At 39.7% G+C, this 18,312-nt stretch overlaps 2 protein-coding genes across 3 annotated transcripts; one reads left to right on the top strand and one right to left on the bottom strand.

Annotated features, from left to right (window-relative positions):
* Positions 1 to 1,056: 1,056 nt before the first annotated feature.
* Positions 1,057 to 10,832, bottom strand: ttk (ttk protein kinase). 2 transcript variants are annotated; one of them, XM_020091449.2, is made up of 25 exons: positions 10,704 to 10,832; positions 10,019 to 10,109; positions 9,695 to 9,917; positions 9,411 to 9,517; positions 9,175 to 9,318; positions 8,893 to 8,968; positions 8,721 to 8,802; positions 8,481 to 8,599; positions 8,110 to 8,197; positions 7,866 to 7,965; positions 7,545 to 7,767; positions 6,431 to 6,537; positions 6,009 to 6,152; positions 5,749 to 5,921; positions 5,425 to 5,570; positions 5,175 to 5,301; positions 4,831 to 4,923; positions 4,532 to 4,689; positions 3,608 to 3,759; positions 3,395 to 3,519; positions 2,695 to 2,769; positions 2,438 to 2,614; positions 1,614 to 1,710; positions 1,437 to 1,522; positions 1,057 to 1,350 (listed from the first exon to the last, which is right to left on the bottom strand). In XM_020091449.2, the coding sequence occupies exons 2-25, from the start codon at positions 10,107 to 10,109 to the stop codon at positions 1,282 to 1,284; spliced, it is 2,982 nt and encodes a 993-aa protein (XP_019947008.2). In that variant the 5' UTR covers positions 10,704 to 10,832; the 3' UTR covers positions 1,057 to 1,281. The 2 variants fall into 2 exon arrangements, with proteins under 2 accessions (XP_019947008.2, XP_019947009.2); XM_020091450.2 differs by having other exon boundaries at positions 1,437 to 1,519.
* A 601-nt stretch (positions 10,833 to 11,433) lies between these two features.
* ebag9 (estrogen receptor binding site associated antigen 9) lies at positions 11,434 to 18,010 on the top strand. Its single transcript, XM_020091437.2, has 7 exons — positions 11,434 to 11,748; positions 12,196 to 12,290; positions 13,184 to 13,265; positions 13,418 to 13,573; positions 14,404 to 14,514; positions 15,439 to 15,530; positions 16,298 to 18,010. The coding sequence occupies exons 2-7, from the start codon at positions 12,208 to 12,210 to the stop codon at positions 16,413 to 16,415; spliced, it is 642 nt and encodes a 213-aa protein (XP_019946996.1). The 5' UTR covers positions 11,434 to 11,748; positions 12,196 to 12,207; the 3' UTR covers positions 16,416 to 18,010.
* Positions 18,011 to 18,312: the final 302 nt, after the last annotated feature.

The raw sequence follows: 18,312 nt of genomic DNA, 5'->3' as shown, positions 1-18,312 counted from the left end.
ACAAGACGAAACACGTCTCCATGACCTCAAGGGACACTTGATTGACTTACATTGATTTCCTGGAGACTTGCTCCGATCTTAAGTGTATACATCCCTAACTCTTACCCTACCTTAAACTTAGCCTCACCCTAAATTGTGCCTTCACCTTAAAATTGGATTAAGGTTCAGTGTGTAGAATGTAGTGATAGAGGGGAAGTTTCATGTTGCAGCTGAATACTCCTCATCTCACTCCCTCACTGAAAGTAATCAATTAGTTTAGGGACAAGTGCGACCATGCAATCACTGTGGCCACCCCAAAGCTTTGGTACACTTTACCATTTACAATTAAGCCCCCCCCACCCTTCTATAGACTTTCAAGGTTAAAGGTCCAGTGTGTAAGATTTAGGTGAAAGGGAACTATTGGCAGAAATTGAATGTAGAATAATCCTCATGATGTTTTAACTAGTTTATTTCAAATTGTATGAATTGTAGTTTTCTTTACACCAGAAAAGTCCCTTTATATTTACATGGAGGGGGTCCTCTCTACTGAGGCCGCCATGTTTTTTACATTAGTCCAGACTGGACAAACTAAACACCTTTTGAGTTTTTATGACAATTAAAGGCTGCCACAGGTTCTTTTTCATGTTTGGAAGAGGAGGGTGAGATGTTCAGCTGCAACATGAAATTCAACATTTTCTTAGGATTTTTTAAAAATGGACTTTTCAGCATTTCTATTTTATGCTTATATTTCTTTTAATGTATTTTTTCTTTTTTTAAAACAGCACACCAGTCAATGCTGGCCGTTTTAAACATGCCTTATAAATTTAATTAATTAAAATGTTCAACTCTGTCTGCTGACTGAAGGCACACTGCATATCGCATGTCCAAATTGCACCAAACTTGGTGCTGCACTACCTCTGGCCAATAAGAATACATAATACATCACACAGGCAATTCGATTCAGGGTATATTTTTGATCAATTGAACATATCCAGGTCTGTCCCACATTTTCTGATTGCATGACATGTTGTCAGTACCCACCCCTTACATCAGCTGAGACAAATAAACCAACAACTCTGAAGGTTACAATATGTTTATCTACTGTCTGCTGCATGCTGACATTTATTGTCAGGGAACATACATAAAAATGGAAAAAATAAAAATGAAGCTATATATTTTGGAAACATACAAATATGGATTAGTCTAATCCTACAAAAGAATAAAGTATATACAGTAGTTCGGGGTAAACAAAAAATAATTCAAGTGTCTATGTTAATATCCACATCTTATTTTCCAGGATGATTAGGTTGTTGACTTTGCACACTCTGCAACATCCAACCTTCTGCCACTGCTGCACATCTTGGCCAAATTCTGTGAAAAGCAGAAAGCTCAGTTATCATTAAAGAAGTCAAACAGTCACACGTATAAAATAATTAGAAGTTCTGAGTCATGCTCACGTTTGCAGCTCGTATGATGCTGTTTGGAGACTGGAGGGCTGCAAGGTCTGTAAGGATCTTCTTCAGATCACTGTTACAGGGACCTTCTGGAACAGGACAGGAAATACAGGTCAGTGTCACAGTCATAGTAAACAGCAAGTATAAAGACTGTGCTTTTGTTTATAAGTGGGAGTTTACCTGATTCGGATGATGCTTGTGGCTTCAGCTGCAGGTATGGATGCTCCAACAGCTCTGCAATTGAGATTCGTTCTCTCGGATTTCGTACCAAGCACCTCTGAAACAAGCAGAAAACAAATACAGTTTATTGATGTCTCATCAGCAACACTAAGATCTGACACTATTCTGTGGATTTATTAAACATCCAGTGTGTAAGAATTGATGTTTTCTTTACCATAGAATGGTCCCTTTATATTTACATGGACGGGGGGTCCTCTCTGTGGAGGCCCGCCATGTTTTTTACTGTCGTCCAAATTGGACAAACTAAAACCTTTTGAGTTTTCATGATAACTGAAGTTCACCACAGGTTCTCTTTCATGTTGGGAAGTGTGTAGCTGAGCTATTTTAAACTTTCTGAACTACTGTATTTCTTCAAATGAATGTAGGTCTATGCACACACCTAAATGCCAGGACTCTACAGCATTAACATGTGCATCTTCCTGTCCTGCAATATCAATTAAAACCTTGTTAAAACTAATGAATGGATTCAGTCAACAGAAACCAGAGTTATCTTACTTTCAAACATTAAGTGTTGCGATTTTGCTATGAACTGCACACAAAAAAATAGGTGAGACTCCGTCTCTGGAAGAGCAGCGCAAGTTATTCTGGTAAAAAATAACCCTGAGAACGCTGGGTTATCTTGCTAACTACAGGCAGAGACAGTCTCCATTATATTCCCCAAGTTCCATACATTTTAGAACAATATATACAGGATATCTTTAGGTGCTGGTTGCTAAAGACACATTTTCACATCCGACTATTACAGTTTAGTTATGGTCTCTCACCTTCAGCACATCCAGCAAATCCTTCTCTGAGATGTCAGGGAACTCGATCTTATGGGAAGGATCAATGATGGCGTGCAGCTTGGTAATCTGATTGGTGATGCTTTGGAATGGAGTCTTCCCATAAGTCATACAGTACAGGATGCATCCGAGGGACCACACGTCACCTTTGGGGCTGATCTGTGGCACAGAAACACAGTGCTTTAAATGCATAGGTTCTTTCAAAGATTGTTGAATTGGCAAAAGTGAGTAAAAAATACCTTTGAGCGTGCTTTTCCTGACTGGGATGACGTGTCTTTAATGGCTTCAGGAGGCATATAGTTCAAGGTGCCTACCTGTATTTGACAAACAAACGTGTTATACAGGTAGAGTCTGATCACCGGGTTGTATGGTAACACGCGAGACCGCGTTCAGACCTGGTATCAACATCGGTCAAGAGTGACAAAATCCCAAATGGTGAGCTATTAATACAGGTCTGAACACGTCTGGAGATCTGATCGCTTAAACCACATCGAGGTGATGTTGGACACACGTGGTCACATTATTTTCACTGTGTGAACACAAATGCGTACTGGGCCACACAAGAGGACCACCACCTCAACTGCGTCATTTACACCATGTTTTTAGCCTTAAAAAAAAAAAAAGAGAGCCATTTTCACGTTCACACACCGCACAAGCTCGCGCATCTATGCTTTCGCCCAAGGTGCACGTGACGACATCGGCAATACTCAGCAGTAACTGCAACTATGCAGCAATTCAACTGGTGTGTGCAGGCGCGATCGTGAACACGGCTCCAGAGGAGGATATCAGAGGACATTTAGGCTAAAACACAGTGTTAATGACTCTGTTGTGAGTTGAATTTGAATGTCGGGCTTACGGACACTTGGATGACACCAAATGAGCAGTATTTCAACTTTAAATTTGATTCCCTGTGTAACGTGTCATTAACAAAAGCCTTACTTGTGAATCCTTCATGATGCTCGTTACATCAGGCTGGATCCTGTTTGCGATGCCAAAGTCAATCAGCTTCAGTGAAGCATTCACTATGACAAAGTTGGCTGGTTTCAAGTCACTGTGGACTATTCCTGCGAAGAAGATCCAGATATTTGGAACAGTTAAGAATCAAGATCATTTCTGTGTCACTTCTCTAGAAGCTTTACTGGAAATACAAACCATGTTTATGGATAGTATGGACGGCCTCCAGCATATTCTTCCAATAAAACTTCCTCTCCAGGGGATTCACAGTCTTGCGGTTTCGCAACCACGTGTTCAGATCCAAGTTTCCACACTCCATCAGCATGTAGATGTAGCTGTTGCTCATTTCACTGCAAACACACACATACAGTTCATTAGGAGATCCAAGGCAGAGATTATAAATGTGAGTCCGAAGAACTAACATCACCTTTTAAAAGGTCCAGCGTGTAAGAATTAGGTGAAAGGGATTTTTGGCAGAAATTGAATATAAAACAGTTTTCACTGGTGTGTTTCATCTAAATTGTATGAATTGTTGTTTTCTTTATCATGGAATGGGCTCTTTTTATCTAAGAACTTTATATTTACATGTAGGGGGGGTCCTGTCTGTGGAGGCGGCCATGTTTTTTAGTGTCGTCCAAACTGGACAAACTAAAACCTTTTGAGTTTTCATGACAACTGAAGTTCACCACAGGTTTTGTTTCATGTATGGAAGGAGAGGGTGAGGTGAGGAGTATTCAGCTGCAACATGCAACTTCCCCTCTAGATGTCACTAAATTCTACTCACTGAACCTTTAAATCAGGTTAAATCAACACCACAACTTTACAAAAACAGTCAAATAGAGCTGCAACAACACAATTTGATTATTCAAATGAAAGTTAATCACCAATTATTTTGTTTGTTGATTAATTATTAGACATTTTCAGCTTCTCAATTACGAATATTTGATGCTCGTCTTTGACTCTGAATATGTTTGATATTTTTGGATATAGACAGCATCAACAATGTAATGGAGGATGATCATGAAGATAATTGGTTGATGCTGTCCTATAGTTTACGTTATCACAGTGATTCCTGCACAGTGCATTGATTATTTAAATTTTTTGAATTGGACATGTACTCACTAGTCATAGAGCTTTATAATTTGATCACTGTACTGCTGCAAGTGGTTCAGATGTTGAATCTCATTCTTATAACTCTCTATAGTCTGAGCATCAGCCTCCTCGAGGTCGACATATTTTACAGCAAACAGCTGCTTCTTGTGATCGAGGACCTGGTACACCTGGAAAAACAAGAAATAAAAAGAATTTTAAAAAAATCTGACAAATTATATATTGTAAAACATCAATGGAAATAAAATATTGCAAAATCCAGTCATGAAACTATTTTCTTTCCTGACATCAATTCACTGATATTGTTTCACCTTGCTTGATCCACCACGTCCAATCATCTTGAGGATGAAGAACTGTTTGTCCTTTATGGTAATGGTTTCATTTGACAGTGCAGGAAAGGAAGCCTAAAATGAGATATTAGACATATTAGATTTAAATATGACATTACCATTTTTTTACGCTGCATTTGCCAAAACATGTGTCCAGACCTCCTCTGATCATGTGACATGAATGAATGTTAATGAAGGCTGTGAAGCTGTCACACAAAATGACTTTCCTGTGAAGTGCAAAACGTGTGTTGGTGGTGAAACGTGATGTTTAAACACATTTAATAACAGATATAACAGGTGCCAGTTAGAGCAGGGACATGTCGTACCTGTGGAGTTTGGAAACAGGTTGTCTGGTTTAGAGGTGTGCATGGCTGCTGAACAGGTCCAGCTCTGTGTGCTGCTGCTGCAGAGGAGAACACCTCAGGACCTCTCTTTACCACAGGAGTGATAAAGCTGAGGGGAAGAACCACGGAGTCAGTGTGACAAGTACAGAGAAATATGTCTCAGACGTTTAAAACAAATGAAGTGTTACTGATGATCCTCTTGGCCAACAAGGCATCCAAGTTAAAGTCTTACCTGCTAGCAGGGGGGTTTCTGTAGCTGTTAGGTGTCTGGCAGACTGTCTGTGGGTTCAGTCGAGTTGGAAGCTGGAGGGATGGAGTGGGAAACGACTCCAGCACTCGAGGAACAGGTCTCGGGTCAGGTGGGGTTGTACGTTTATCCTAACAATGAAACAATTTGGAATGATTTGATTAGTGCGAGAGTAAGATTGGGGTAAGAAATTGTGAAAATAATTAAGATTCTAAAACAACTGTTGATTCATTTTTATTGAAATAACTTCAATGTTTGGTGAAAATTCATTGCACAGGCAGCAGCAGAAGATAAAGAAGGTTATCAGACCTCTGGAGAAACATGCCGGTTGATGAGAGTTGGCAGCTTCCACTCTGATAAGGGCTCTTTGCTGGCAGGTTTAGCCCATTCAACTGAGCGGTTCACAGGGACCCGAGCAGGAAGATGAAGCTCCTGGTTTCCGCCATGAGTAGAAATGCTTACTGGAACAACTGTTTGCAAATCTCAAAAATAAAACAGGAGAAATTTGAAACACTTCAATTGGAAACCCTATCCATCGCAGCACTTTGTCCTTTACAAAGAGTCTCTACCTGTGAGTTGGTCCTCCTCCTTGGTGGACACCAGCTGTTTCTCCCCAGCTTTAAGTTTACGTATGGCCGCCTGCAGGAGCTCAGCGGGTCTGGCATTCAACGCCTGGGCTTTATGCAGAATTGAGGATGCTTTGATCACATTACCTTAAATAAAGGGAGGAGAAGAAAATGGCATTTTAACTTCTTTGCAGGTAGGATGTCTTTACAAGAGCTCACTTCACTAACCAAGCCAAGTGTGCACACGTGTACTGTTGTACTGTGACACTAGCAAACCTTCAGCAACCTACCATCAGTTTTAGTGTTGTTATAATCACTACAGAAAACAGTAACTCTACATGTATTCCATTTATTTTAAGTGTGTGCATTTTCTATCCCATGCATCAGACTTGTGGAAAAATTACATTTGTAATAATTCATCATACCTTGAGAGACTTCAAACTGGGCATGTGCTATATGGACAAAGGCAAAGCCTTTGCAGTTGGATCTCGCAACTATGAAGTGGTCCTGTGCTTCATCTGGGTCTTCAATCCTACAGAAAAAGAAATGTCATTACAGAAGACTGGCACATGCATCGATATACTTAATTTTATCTGATACTGCTTAAAATGCTAGGAACAGCACTTTGAAGTATTAGTTTCACCCCCATAATCCCATAATCACTTCTTCACTGTTCCAAAACAGAAGTTGTGCTTTACTGCCACTTGTAAGTTCTGTTTCTAGAGCGTCAAAGAAGTGGTGTAGCATTACACAATCAAAGCAAGCTAAAATATCAGCAATTTGATAACATTTCTCACTGGACCATTCCACAAGTATAACATGCGATGTGTAGCGTATGCTTCACTTTTGAGGGGGAGCACTAGAGTCGCAATTTATACAACACTAGCAATCTCATAATCTAGTTGAACAATCACTTGTAAGAGCACGAGGAGTTCACCGAGGCAGAGGGTTAAACTGCAGCAGCAAACCTTGGAAACTACTTTCAAACTATCCAATAAATCCAACAAAGAGCTCCGAAGCAAATAAGATAACTGACAAACTGGTTGTGTTCATTGTTCTGGATGGCAAACCCTTCAATTGTGGAAAATATGGGATTTCGGCTATGAATGTCAAACTAGAAAATAAAGGAATTTCTCTGGCCTTCATTCTCTCAATGTATTGGTTTAACCTGAGCCACGCTGTACAACAATGATAGAAATAACCTTCCATACAGGGTTAATAAATATGACTGAATAATAAATGTATGTTTTTTTAATGCACTGGTTTAATCAGCTGATCTATCCCCTCAGCCACACCCACACTTTGATCCTGTCTTATGGAGATTATGGTGTGTATACACTACAGTACGTGTATTCCATAGGTATTGCCCAATCCTAACCACACTTGCAATGAAAAGCTTCAGAGGGGCAATGCATTCCCTGCATGCACACGCTGTATATATCCCAATCAGGTAATGTCGTGAAAACTCACAGAATGAAATGTCCACTGTAAATGCCAAACAATATCTCTAATGCAGAGTAACAGTGTTGAACCACCTACCCCTTTAGTTCTGCATATCTGACCAGTATTCTGGCGTAGCAGGCGTTTTTGCTGTATTGTCTGATCGGCAGCCTGGAGAAGACTTTAGAATAACAGTCCTTGAGTTTGTTGAGGAGGCTGATGTCTGTGTGTGGGTTCCCCCTTTTCTCGAGATTCATCAGATATGTCCAACACGACTCAGGGTTATTTGTTTTCACGACTTGGTCAAAACTGTAAGTTACATCTGTCAGAGAAAAGCAACACATAGAAAACAGCTAAAATACTATATGCACAGCTTTAAAGGTTTCATTGACTACTACAATCAGCAGGGATATTTAGTACCTTCCATTCTCGAGGTGTCCTGTGTGTCGTGTGGGTGAAGGAGTGAGGTGGTAGAGTCCACAGCCTCCCATGGGCAATGTTCTGGACTGACAGCTGGTGGCTAAGAACAGCAATAACAGACATTACACTTCTTTCTCCAGCTTACATTTGCCACTTCTGCTAATTAGAGCACTGATAATATATAAAGTGCCAAGAGCTGATTCTGACATCGCATGCATAACTACTGCAGCATGTTTATACTCACTTGATGATTGACAATATCTCCATCAACAGCATTTCTCTTTGATGATGACAGCCCAAACACTGAGCTCATCTTAGAACCAGATGTTTGCCTAGGACAAAGTACACTTGAATTAGAATATAATATATTAAAATATAAGTGTTTAATTCAACTAATTAAATGATTTAAAACATAAAAAATTGTTTATTTTCTCCATTACAGGTTTCTAAAGTAACATTTGGGTAACCTCAGCAGCCCTCACAAGCTAGTAACTTAGGGGTGATAGCGTAAGTAATGTTAAGTTGTCTAAATCAAAACAGTAGTATATTTTAATCTGTTGAAACGGTTCCAGACATCACCAAACTAAACCCGTTTGAAAATATTATCAAATGTACCTGGACAAACTAGTGGGGATTGATGCATCACTTCTCTTTGAGGGTTTCCCACATATATAGTCATCATCACAGTCATCATTTTCTGGGATAGAGAATGGTACCACAGGAACTCTCCCTGGCTGCACACAAAAGATTAGAACATAAATTACACTTTTCAAGAACTATTTGCTTATCGTTTCTTTGGAAACCAATGCACAGTACAGTTTGTATAATACAAGCAGAAAGAGATGCTACTCTTACTATGCCAACCGCTCTCTTGTGTTGATACCCAGATCTCCAGCCTGGTAGTTGTTCATCTGATGATCCTCCAAGAAACTCAGGTCTGAAATGCAGATAACAACATAAGATGTCACATTTCCCAAATAAAAGCAGAAACCTAACTAAACACAGAAAGCTGGCGTTTTAGTCTTACCCTGAACCAAAAATACTGGAGAGCTGCAAGTCACCTGTCCCGTCTGATATTCTGCTCACTTTTTGGAATTCTGAGCCTTTTTTGACAGAATTGTAAACATTACTGTTAGGCAATACTAACACAGCAAAATATGAAAATCATATTGGAAAAGCCCAACAAAAAGTTGGAAGTCAATACATTATGTCATAGTACATTTGTGCAAACTGAACCTCTGAATTGCTACACACCAGGAAAATAATCAAATCATATGTCATGAAAAAAAAAACTGGACTAAATACTCACGTGGTACATTTTCCTTCTCCTCTGAACACAACACTTGTGTTTTGCCGGTCTGCAAACTTTGCAAGAGAGCCTCCAGCAGTTCCTTTGGTTTGGCACCCACTTCAATAGCATTCTGCAGTATGTAAATGCCTCTCTTTGTGTTGCCTGGTGAAATGAATCAGCAGACACTGTAATGACCCAGATGTCATGAAAATATAGTTACTTGCACAAGAATGACCAAAAGATGATCTTTCTACCTTGAGAATGCTCAAAGTTTGCATGAGCAATGTGAACAAATGCAAAGTTCTGACTTTGAGATCTTGCTACATTGAAGTTGGCTTCTGCATCACTGACATCTTGAATCCTAATAAAAAGACAAAAAAGCAGATTAAATGCCCATCCTACTCACGTTTTTATGTAAATGTGTGGCTCAAAGAGACTATAAAATTAAAAAATTAATCGACATTTTTCAAGTCATTACCGCCGTGATAAAATCTTTTTTAACCATAAATAAAGGTGGAAAGAAGATTTTGTTACTTACGCTTTTAGCTCTGCAAATCTGACCAACATCCTGGCATAGCTCTCATTCTGACAGTGTTTCCCCAGCGGCATATTGGAAAATACTCTGGTATAAAAGTCAACGAGTCGAGTGAGATGGTTTTCATTCGAGTGAAGGTCCCCTTTCTTCTCCAGGTCCATCAAATATGAGAGACATGATTCAGGGGAGTTGGAGCCGATGACCTGATTGATATTGTCCGTGTCATCTGTGGCGAGAGCAAAGAGTCAGGTCTCAACGGAGTGCAGACACGAAGAGTGGATACTGATGAGGATGTTACAGTGTAAGGACTGTGTGGAATATTATTACCTTCATGCAGGTACTTTTTAATTTTGTTCAGCTTTTCATAAAGCATGGCAAGCGGCTGCTTTCTGTCATACGTCAGCTCCTCTTCCTCCATCTGAAAGAGAAAGGTGAGTGAGTAGACCATGTATGAAAGACCTGTATCCACACTTGTGGAGACAATGATCGCAAATGACATAAACACCGTTCAAATCAATGAGAGTTGAATGGATCTTTACATCGTGTAACATGTGGATCAGTCCTACACTGGACTTTAAGCTCCTGCAAGTTACCACCCAATAAGGAAACGCTGTAAGAGATCGTTGCACCATCAAAAGAGACGTGGAGAACATTGTTTATAGGTCAACAACATCACTGTACATTCATTGTACCGTTCACTTTAAATGCAGCTTCATGGATCGCTTGTTCGACATATTAGCTCCTCGAGATATTTGCTACTACTTGAACAATACTGATGTAAAAAGCTTTAACTTCATATAATAAGATCAATAACTGCGCAGCGTTCTTCCTTTGCCCAAGTGTTTACAAAGTGACTTAGCTCAGTTAGCTAGTTAGCCAACATGTAGCTCTGTTGTTAACGAGAGTGGGTTCCGCAGTGGGCCCCGCAAGGATCCGGTGAATTCAAACATGTGTATATAAGTGTATCGGCAATCACATTACAATATCGTGTTTCCAATAGAAAAAGCCTCACCGTGATTCCGCTGTCATTAACTTCCTTTCACTGAGCAGAACCGAGAGAGGCTCGACTTCAACTGGCAGTTTTCAAATGTGCCACTTCCGTCCAAGTCGTGTTTTCATTGGGTACCTTGTGGTGATGACATGGTGCGTTCGCGTCACAAGCACGACTGGATGTAAAGTAATTGTTTCAAATGAATGACGGTGTAATAAATCGTAAAGCGTTAATTAGTCATTGTGTATTTTATTTATTCACGATTACGCATTACGCATTAAGGGTTTGGTTTTATCATGTCAGAATTTATATGTCTATCAACAGAGGTCATTATGGATAGAAAGATGACGGCAGCAACACTTCCTGTTTGGCAGGGACAATGACACCTATTGAGAAAAATCCGCTCATATCTATATAAATTATTATTATCATTATTATTACATATTTCTAAAGGACTTTAACAATGCCCAAAGACGCAAGGAGGAGAAAGCAGATCAAAGCGAATAACTATAAATTTACTTCATAACGAATATTTAAATCACAATCAAACATTGAAATATATATAAATGATAAATATGTTAAATTTATTTACGATCTATGTTTTATTTTATTGATTTGTTATTTACAATGAGAAATGAATACAGGAGAAAAAACAAAAGCTGTGTGGTGTTTTCACTCCGATTTCCTACCGAACTTGAATGCAGCAGGTTTGCCAAGCACCAATCAAACGAGAGAAGAAGAATCAGGTGCACGCAATCACTTCCGTGTTCCTGCTGCTCCCAGCTCAAAGATGGCAGCTGCGGGACGGAGATAGGCAACGACAGCATTTCACGAGTTCTGTCATGAACGCGGACGCGGTCGTGCAGCCCGTTGCATGCGTGGTTTTGACGGGACAGTGATATTATCTGTCACGGCCAATGTGTCGTCCTACGAAGACAATCACAGGCTTCAGAAATACCATGTTTCCCATGGGGCTAAGCTAGCGAGCAACGGTTAGCAAATAAATGAACGTGTCTCCTCTATCACACGAGAAGAAAGCAGCGGCGGTCTATTGACATCTTGCACGGTGAGTCACGCTGTCTGATTATAGAGTAGCAACGAGGTGCAGAAGTTCAATCTGAAGAAATCATTCAGCTGCCTCCATTTAGCTTAAAGAATAGTAGTGATCGCTTTATATTCCGCGTTAGCCTCAGATCGTGTTTGTGCTGCGTGTACAGTTGCATGAATTGTAGTTTGTGATCATGACATCTGTTTGCACACAAGCTGGGCAACAATTTAATAAGATGCTAATGCCACGGATCTCCAGATGAATAATAGGATCAGGTGTCACATGATGATCGACACTTCTCTTCAGGATTCACTCCTGATCATCTGTTCTGACTTATTCGTTGCATCAATATTGTTCCACCGGAGACTTTCTTTACTACACATCCTGGTTCTCTGGAGCAAAACAATACATACGTGTTAATCCTTGTAATGTTGTGTGAGATTAATCTCTGATCTCTCCTTCCAGTTCAGTTTCATCATGGCCATCACTCAGTTCCGTCTCTTCAAGATCTGCACATGTCTAGCCAGTTTACTGGCTTTCTTTAAGAGGTTAATATGCAGGTAAGCACAACTGAAAGCTTCATAAATGCCATGTCCACTACTCCCGATACATGCTGTTACTTCTAATGAAGTCTTTCCAATTTAATTATACTGTCCATCATTGGAGACACAACACATCCGTTTTCGGAAATGAACTCCTGTCCAAACACGTGCTACTGAACTTAACAGGAGATTTGCCCCTCACATGCATTCACAACAGCACAGATATCTCCAGAGTGTTCAGGTGAGGGGTGGTGCAGAGGCAGGACATGATGTATTGATTCCTCAGTGCAGTTTTTTTTACAACTTTTGCATCTCACACGTGTCATCAGCTCACCCTCTGGCCTCTGGGGCTGTCAAAAGAAGCTCCAGAGAAACTCCGGAGCCTTTCAATTAGACATTTACGTTCTCACCTACAGCAGCTCTGGAGAATGTCAGGAGATTCAGGAGTTCAGTGCAAATTCCAAATGATTTCACACTTAAAGAACTACTGCACATCTATACATTGACTCGATGAGGAGCTTTTTTTTGCCCAGATAACTGGATCATTTATCAATTTCATAAGCAAACAGCCGCCTCAATCTTTGCATCTCATCCATATTTACAAAATCAATCTTTTTTTTATCTTTCAAAACAGAAAAGCCACAGGTACAGAAGAGACAGTAGAAAACGAAATGAAATCATGTAAAGTACCTGATCTCCACTGGACACAAAGAGATCTTTGTCTTTCAAACTGATTATATACAACATTGTTCTCTGTTCCATTTCAGTTTTTCTCATTGCAGAAATATGCAGTTTCCATATATCATCCGCCCAGTGTTCTCTAAACAATTACAATGTTCTGTCAGTTGTTTCTTTGTACAATGTTGAGTTATTTCCTTTTGACTTTTTTAATTTATTGTTTTACTCTGTAGGAGTGGAAGGGGGCGCAAGCTCAGTGGTGATCAAATAACTCTCCCAACAACAGTGGATTTTTCATCATCAGGACCAAAACAGGTCAGTGAAGCATCAATCAACAGCACCAGCTTTGAGCATTTCAGAGCCTCAGGTTCAATGTACATATGTTTACTTACGCTCACAACCTCCTGCTCCTGAATTCCAAAGAACAATAGAACTTTAAATTGGATTTTATTTTCCGGTCTACACAGCCAGAGATTGAAGAGTGGAGCTCTTGGGATGAAGACGCTCCTACTAGTATTAAGATTGAAGGTGGCAATGGAAGCGTTTCCCCTCCGCTCGACGATGCTGACGAAGAGCCCGACTACTTCAAAGACATGGCTCCTACCATCAGGAAAACACAGAAGGTGTGTGTAAAGACAGTGAGATGTGCAGCTCATCTCATGATTTGAGGTCTTGTTTTCTTTCTTTGCGAGAAAAGTAATGTACACTAGGGTTGGGTGATATGCTTGAATTTTTTCGACCACTGTCAGCCCATCAACCGCTGAGTGATGATATGTTCGCCTCAGAGCACAGGGTTGCACACCTGTGTAAATGAATGCACGCAGCTATGAAGAAAGATTTTACTCATTTCAGAAAAGTATTGATCATTATGTGGTGATCAGTGTTGATAATGTTGTGGTGGTTACAAACAAATCAACGTTTGAACTAAAGAAGGTCAGAGACGTCATATGCTGTAAGTCTGTGTGTGTCAGCGCTAAAGAGAGAGAAAAGTGGGTGAGCGGAGTCGGGATGATCTGAATTAACTTATAGATATATATGATTTAATAACAACTGCCAGTTCTTAGGTTCATTAAACAGTTGAATCAGTTATCGGAGGCAGAGCATTATATTAGCAAAATAAAATGACAAATAGCTCAATCGCCAATTGCAGACGATATATTCATCCAATCGCCCAACCATAATGTACCGCTCATAATCCACCAGGGCCGATTATATAATCATATGGGTTTTCACTGTGATATATTTAGATGTTATAATACACAAAAGCTTGGCATCATGCACAGAATATTTCATCAGCATAGTTACTAACAAATGTTGTTGTAATTACCTTGCATTTTGCCAGTTTTGAAAATAAAATGACTGCATCTGTGCATGTCATGATATTCCAGTGCATCACAAAATATCTTAGTCAATGTCTGATCAGATCTCTCCTGTCTACGGTTTCACGCTGCAGATCCTCCTGAAGAAACGGGAGCCTCTGAACTACCTGGTGCCTGATGGCTCAGCAGGATTCTCCAGCAGACTGGCAGCCTCTCAGGATATGATGACCTATAGTCCACCCTCTGTGAGTTACTATTTACAACGCCTGAAGCACCTGTTCCCACACACCCAGGACCTTTTGTCATTTTGGGTTGGCTGTGATCCAGCAGGTAGAAACTAACAAGAAGATCAGTGCACCCCTAGTTGCCCCTGACAACTGTACTGACATTTTGGTTGAGTAATAGAGTGAAGGATGAGCAATAGAAAAATCTCAGCATGTAATAGTGTAGTAAAGCACTATATACATCGCAAAGTAAATACAGTCCATTTACCATTTGATCACTGAAAAGAGTTTGTGGTCTAGAGTAGTACAAGAGTAATGCAGCTGTTTGGATACAGGTCCATAAATATAATACATTGATTTCTCATCATAATGCATGTAAAAGAACAGAATGAAGGAGAAGTTATGAAGTTTAGACAGGTTATATACACTCTGTAGGCTGCTAAGATGTAATAGGTTTGAATGTAAAATACATGAAGGAAAAGGAACGGGAATGGAAAGGCAAAGTAAAGCATGTTGGGTAACTTGTTAGGCCAGTACACAGTTTTTTTTAAAGCTACAGGAAGCAACATCTAAATGTTTGTACACACCCATGCTGTCAGTCTAAATGACATCTGATCTTGTGTTCATTGTATCAGTCAACATGAAACTCTGGTGGTTTCATTGGTCTCATTTGGTCTGCAAGTGAAAAACATTCAGACTATTAGAGAAACTAGGTTACGGAAAGTTAACTCGTAGAAATTCAACAGTGTGGACGGAACAGGTCTTGCATAGAGTATATCTCTATAAGGGGGAGGAGACTTCCAAAGTAATTGTGCAGTAAAGCGGTCATACACAATGTGAAACACTTGGTTTACATTAAGTTCTTATTCAGGAATGTATAACTCTTGCAACAGAAATGTTGTTCTTCCAGTCACATCTTCAGGGATAACTTTGAACACTTTACAGGCTGAGCTTGGAGAAATGGACAATTGGCAGGAGAATACAAATGCCTGGGAGGAAGAGTCCGATGCTGCCTGGGAAGCAGAGGAGGTGCTCAGGTAATATGTCAAAAATCGACCACACAGGATAAGGATCATTACCTAAACCAATAAACATAATCAGCTCTAAACAGTAGCTTTAAATGTGAACTTTTGTCACTTGCTCACTGCACGTCCATCACTCACAAGCACCAACCACCAAACATTTTAGCCAATACCGATGTTTTCTGAGTAATGTTTAAATTATTTATATGTCTATCACTCCTGATCCTGCTTCTTTGCTCTTTGTTATTCTGCAAATACATGTCAAGGTGTTCTTTAAAAGCTCTAAACACATAAATACAACACATTATGTTTGCAGGGTCCATGTTTTTTTTTTCTTGAACACATGGAAGTCAACCTCACACCTCGAGTAATGGGACTTTCCGAGGAGCATGTGAATGCACAGTGACACCAAGAACTTTATCTGCGCTTGTAGGCAAAAAGCTATATAAAGAAATCATCCAGTAGGTTTCCTGGTTGCAGCATTAACTATAATAAAGGAAAACATTTTTTAGAAACATGACTCTGAACAGATAGAAGCTTAATAGTCAGAATGTTATCAGATACAATAGAACTGAGCATTATCTGCTCACAATGGTACTTTTGTTTGAGAAGTGTAGGTTCACAACATGGCCAGCAGGTGACAGTGTGCAATTTTTACTGCACCAGCAGCAGAGGGAACAAGATTTCCCCCTCTGCCAGCTGACCTTGCTTCCATCATGTGCTCTCTCTCTCTCTAGTATTATGGCCTCTAATCATGCACTTTTTCTGCCTTCATTTCACAGACAACAGAAGATGGCTGAGAGAGAAAAGCGCTCCATGGAACAGCAAAGGAAGAAGATGGAGAAAGATGTTCAGAGGATGATGAAAAAGGAGCAGAAGATTGCCGTCAAGCTCTCGTAACGTTTTAGCGATGCTCAGGTTTGAGCCAAAGGGAGAAAGAGTGCAAAAAAAGACTCAGTCTGTTAATTTATCTCAAGTCATCAAACAGACCAGGATTATCACCATCCACTTCTCATCTGTTAGCAAAGTGTTGTCCTCCACCCTGTTTCCACCAGCAGCCATTTTGGTCCGCAGACGTGTACAATGCATTCCTCATTCTCCAGGGCAGAAAAGGTCAAGGTAACTCTGGACTTCAAATGAGATTTGTTTTTATACAATCGGGTTCATCGTAGATTAAGGGTTACATGCAGCATTTAGAAGGCACCATTAAGATTCTGATTACATTTGTTTGGTAGCATAGAAAACTGTTCTATTTTGTTTTTTCCCCTGGAACATCTGTAAATAAACTGGTACCTGTGCTACCTTTTCAACCTCAATTACAATTATTTTGCTTTGTCTTAATTATAACCTAAAAGGACAAAGGAGTGTAATTAATTTAAAGCATCACTGTGTACCAGTGACATCCCTAGGTTTGCTTGATTAATGTGTTTTTCTACTTATGTCATTGCCTAAATCAGAATTTTTGAATGAATGTTGCTTGATATGCTGCAGCCATTACTACACTGGAAATCTGCATTGAACTGAAGGCTGAAGATTTGCAGTATGAGTGGATAAATGACTATAGACTAGAATCTAGCCCATGTTATGCTGTGGGTTCCTATGGTAATCTCATGGCTTCTGATTTTCTGAACTAATTCTCCTCTGTCAGCTTTGGATATTGGAAAATATCCCCTGATCACTGTAGTGACTTGTTTTTCCTCGAGGAAGGGGACATTATTCTTAAATACACCCTTAATGAAATATGTCTTACCATCTCAGTTTAATCTCAGACCAGTTACCGTGCTCAATATGAATTCAGAATTCAGTACAGTAGAAGACAGTGTTGGAAAAATGTCTTCCTCTGCTGCTGGGGATGGTGTTGTCATGGAAACAACAGCAAAGGATAAAGAAAGGCCTTTATAAATTAAAATGTGCATACATGAGGGAGTTTGTCTGTGGTCCATGACCTGGAATAGGGTGAGGAAGACACATCTCTTCCCTAATGTTTCACCAGGGAAAGCTTTGCAAGCAGTGTGATCTCACACTTCTAATGAGACACTGAGTTAATGTTATCTATCAAATGATTTATTGACCTGCTTTGAGCTGCTGATTCTTCGAAAGCAGTGCTGATTAGTGCATGATCAGGTTTAAGACTTTAATTGAAGGCAAGTGTTTATTTAAAGGGAATTTGGTAAACTATGTGGATGAGTGTTTTCTTTAAAAATGCTCAAACTTCCAACAGTTTCCAAAAGCAGCATGTTGTTCTGTTTTGCCATTTTGCACTTTTAATTTTTCCAAAAATGAATTTCACAGAACTTGTTGCCTCTCATCTCTTTTTTTTCCCCATTATGTATGACTTTGTGTTATAAAAAACATTCATGGTTCAGGACACATACTCAAAACTAATGAGTCCGCCGGATCAATCAAAAAGGTCTGGCAGATTGTGTACCTGCTGTGTTCGTCCTACACAGGTTTTTAATAAAGATCATTTGGTTCATACCTCTTGAGGTGCATAACTGTGGTCATGACTCTGTTTTCTGATCTGCGGTCTAAGAAATAGTTAATTAAGCTGCAGTCCCTTCCTTATATCAGAACAACGCACAGAAAACTTGACGTTCTTCAAACTTTATGAATTTCAGACAAAATACAAGGATGTTTTGAGGCGGGTGATTGAAGTATTTTTGTAAAATACATGGGTTTTTTTTACCACAACATTAGTAAATAGGCTATGCACTGCTGTCTCTGTTGCCAGAGGTATGATCATTATTGTATTGTACAATAATTTCTCCCTCATGCTTGTCAATGTCAATTTTATTTA

Source organism: Paralichthys olivaceus, chromosome 13 (assembly GCF_024713975.1).
Source record: "Paralichthys olivaceus isolate ysfri-2021 chromosome 13, ASM2471397v2, whole genome shotgun sequence".
In the NCBI taxonomy this organism is placed as follows: domain Eukaryota; kingdom Metazoa; phylum Chordata; class Actinopteri; order Pleuronectiformes; family Paralichthyidae; genus Paralichthys; species Paralichthys olivaceus.
The sequence above is the reverse complement of the archived record's forward strand: the minus strand, read 5'-3'. Positions and strand labels throughout refer to the sequence as shown.